The 2,173-nt window shown below is 36.8% G+C and overlaps 1 protein-coding gene across 1 annotated transcript in view; it reads left to right on the plus strand.

Moving 5' to 3' along the window:
- The window catches only part of col24a1 (collagen type XXIV alpha 1 chain), a gene marked incomplete in the record, with an annotated part of 125,159 nt that overhangs the window by 58,098 nt on the left and 64,888 nt on the right, over positions 1-2,173 (plus strand). Inside the window, 2 exon segments of the mRNA XM_014023370.1 lie at positions 980-1,033; positions 1,359-1,412. Of these exon segments, the coding sequence (XP_013878824.1) occupies positions 980-1,033; positions 1,359-1,412 (108 nt within the window).

Genomic DNA, 2,173 nt, shown 5'->3' on the forward strand with positions numbered 1-2,173 from the left:
ATATATATTTTAACATGGCATTTTATTTACACACAAAGCATTCTGGGTAAAACGATGACGTGGATAGGTTCTCTGTGTGAGCGAGCTATATCCACCCTGAAGGTTAATCTTAGACAATATCTGATGATCGACTCTTTTAAATGAAACCAGAGAGCGTTGACAGAGAGGAGAAGGTAGAAATGACTCAGCCTGTAACTGAAAATATAGATGGAGGACAACAGCTTAGCCTGTTAGCTTTAGCGTTTGCCCCAACGCTATATTGCCTTATATGTATTAGCTCAGCACTAGTGTGACAAACAAGGTAGACTGTTGTCCTCCATCCATATATTCAGTTACAGGCTGAGTCATTTCTACCTTCTCCTCTCTGTCAACGCTCTCTGGTTTCATTTAAAAGAGTCGATCATCAGATATTGTCCAAGATAAACCTTCAGGGTGGATATAGCTCGCTCACACCGAGGACCTATCCACGTCATCATTTTCCCAGAATGCTTTGCGTGTAAATAAAATATATTTTGTTAAAATATATTTCGAAAAATTATAAAAACTAAACAGTATTTTTACAGTCTTTATTTGACAGTTAAAATATATGTTTATCAAATAAAGTCTAATGTTACAATTAATTGGGGATCCCTTTAAAACCAAATGGGGTGTTTTGCACCCCACCACCTCCTGCTTCCAGAGTGGTCCATTTTAAWTTGATAGAGGGGTTTAGGACAAGTACACAACAAAATGCTTTTATTGGCCAAAAAATTGGATTTTGCAGGTTGTGTCCCCTTTAAAATTCTTACCAAAATATTTGCATGAATATCGTTTGGTCAAACCATCCAGTTTTAAATAGTTTTTAGAGATGTTGCTGCAACGTGTCCATGTATTATACAGTGTGCTGAAGTTCTGTTTATCTTTGTTTTGTTGCTGTATTAGAATCACATTGGCAGGGTAGTTTTTTGGTTATATCTTTGTATGATATTATAAAATCTAGGGTGAAGTGGGACAAAGGGGCGATCCAGGGGAGATGGGATATCAAGGTGACAAGGTGAGTCACCTATTGCACAATCATCATGCTTTCACATTTATTTTAGTTTGTCTCTGACTTTATTTTATTGAATTTTTTTTGTAAAAGCACATTTTTCTTTCTTAGACTCGTAACACCCGTGAAAGTCTTTTTTTTTATTAAATCAGCGAAACATGAATTGAAACAAGTCCGGAGACGCCGCGTGCACTCAAATAAATTTTAATGTTCTTTCATGAATCATATGAGGTCATCGGGATAATTCACATCCTGACATGTACTCTGCTGTAAAGGGATGAGCTCAGGTGCAGCCTGTGTAAAATGAATGAATTGTGTCTACAACTAACAGGGCGCTGTCGGTGCACCTGGTCCTGCCGGGCCCAGAGGGAAACCGGGACTGCCGGTATGTTTGAGTGCATGTAAATAATAATTAGTTTGTTCATGTTGTCACGTTCACACTAAACATGACTTATTGTGGGTAGAGAGCTGTTCTTAATGCTGTTATACAGTTTCTTTATATCACTTTAAAAATCAAAACATGTAGTGAGTCATTCGATAATAAAAAGGTACTGAAACATTTAGTCTAAACATTCAACAATTTCATTCATACACATATTGGATGAATAACAGGATATGTGAGTGATTTAAACATCTGAGTCGAAATAAAACCAATGTAAATATAAAAAATCCAGGATGATGAGCTGCACATTTATAGAGTTAAACTGTCAGTTCTGTTGGAAGGACAAGTGACAGATGTGTTTAAAAAAACGGAGAGAGAGATTTCTGAAAACATGTTGTTTCTCTCTCGATTGCCCTTCAGCAAACGTCTGGCTGCCAAATATAAGCTGAAGTAAAATGTAAAAGAGTTCAGTCGTTAATCACTGACAGATACAACCAGCTTTGATCCTTGATTCTACAGAAACAGCGATGYAACCCTATATTTTCAATGTTCAGTTTAGCCGTTTGGTGTCCGCTCAGTAATGTCATCAAGCTGTTTATACATAAATGTTAGGGGTGCAACAATACATGTATCTGTATCAAACCGTTTAATACACACTACGTATCGAAGAAGATGAATTTTAAAACTTATTTTATAAATTTGTCTTCTGAAGATGCTCTGTGTTGAAGGATCAGTGGATCTGTGTTCGACTACTCCACCTAGGC

Source organism: Austrofundulus limnaeus, unplaced genomic scaffold, assembly GCF_001266775.1.
Source record: "Austrofundulus limnaeus strain Quisiro unplaced genomic scaffold, Austrofundulus_limnaeus-1.0 Scaffold365, whole genome shotgun sequence".
Classification (NCBI taxonomy): Eukaryota; Metazoa; Chordata; class Actinopteri; order Cyprinodontiformes; family Rivulidae; genus Austrofundulus; species Austrofundulus limnaeus.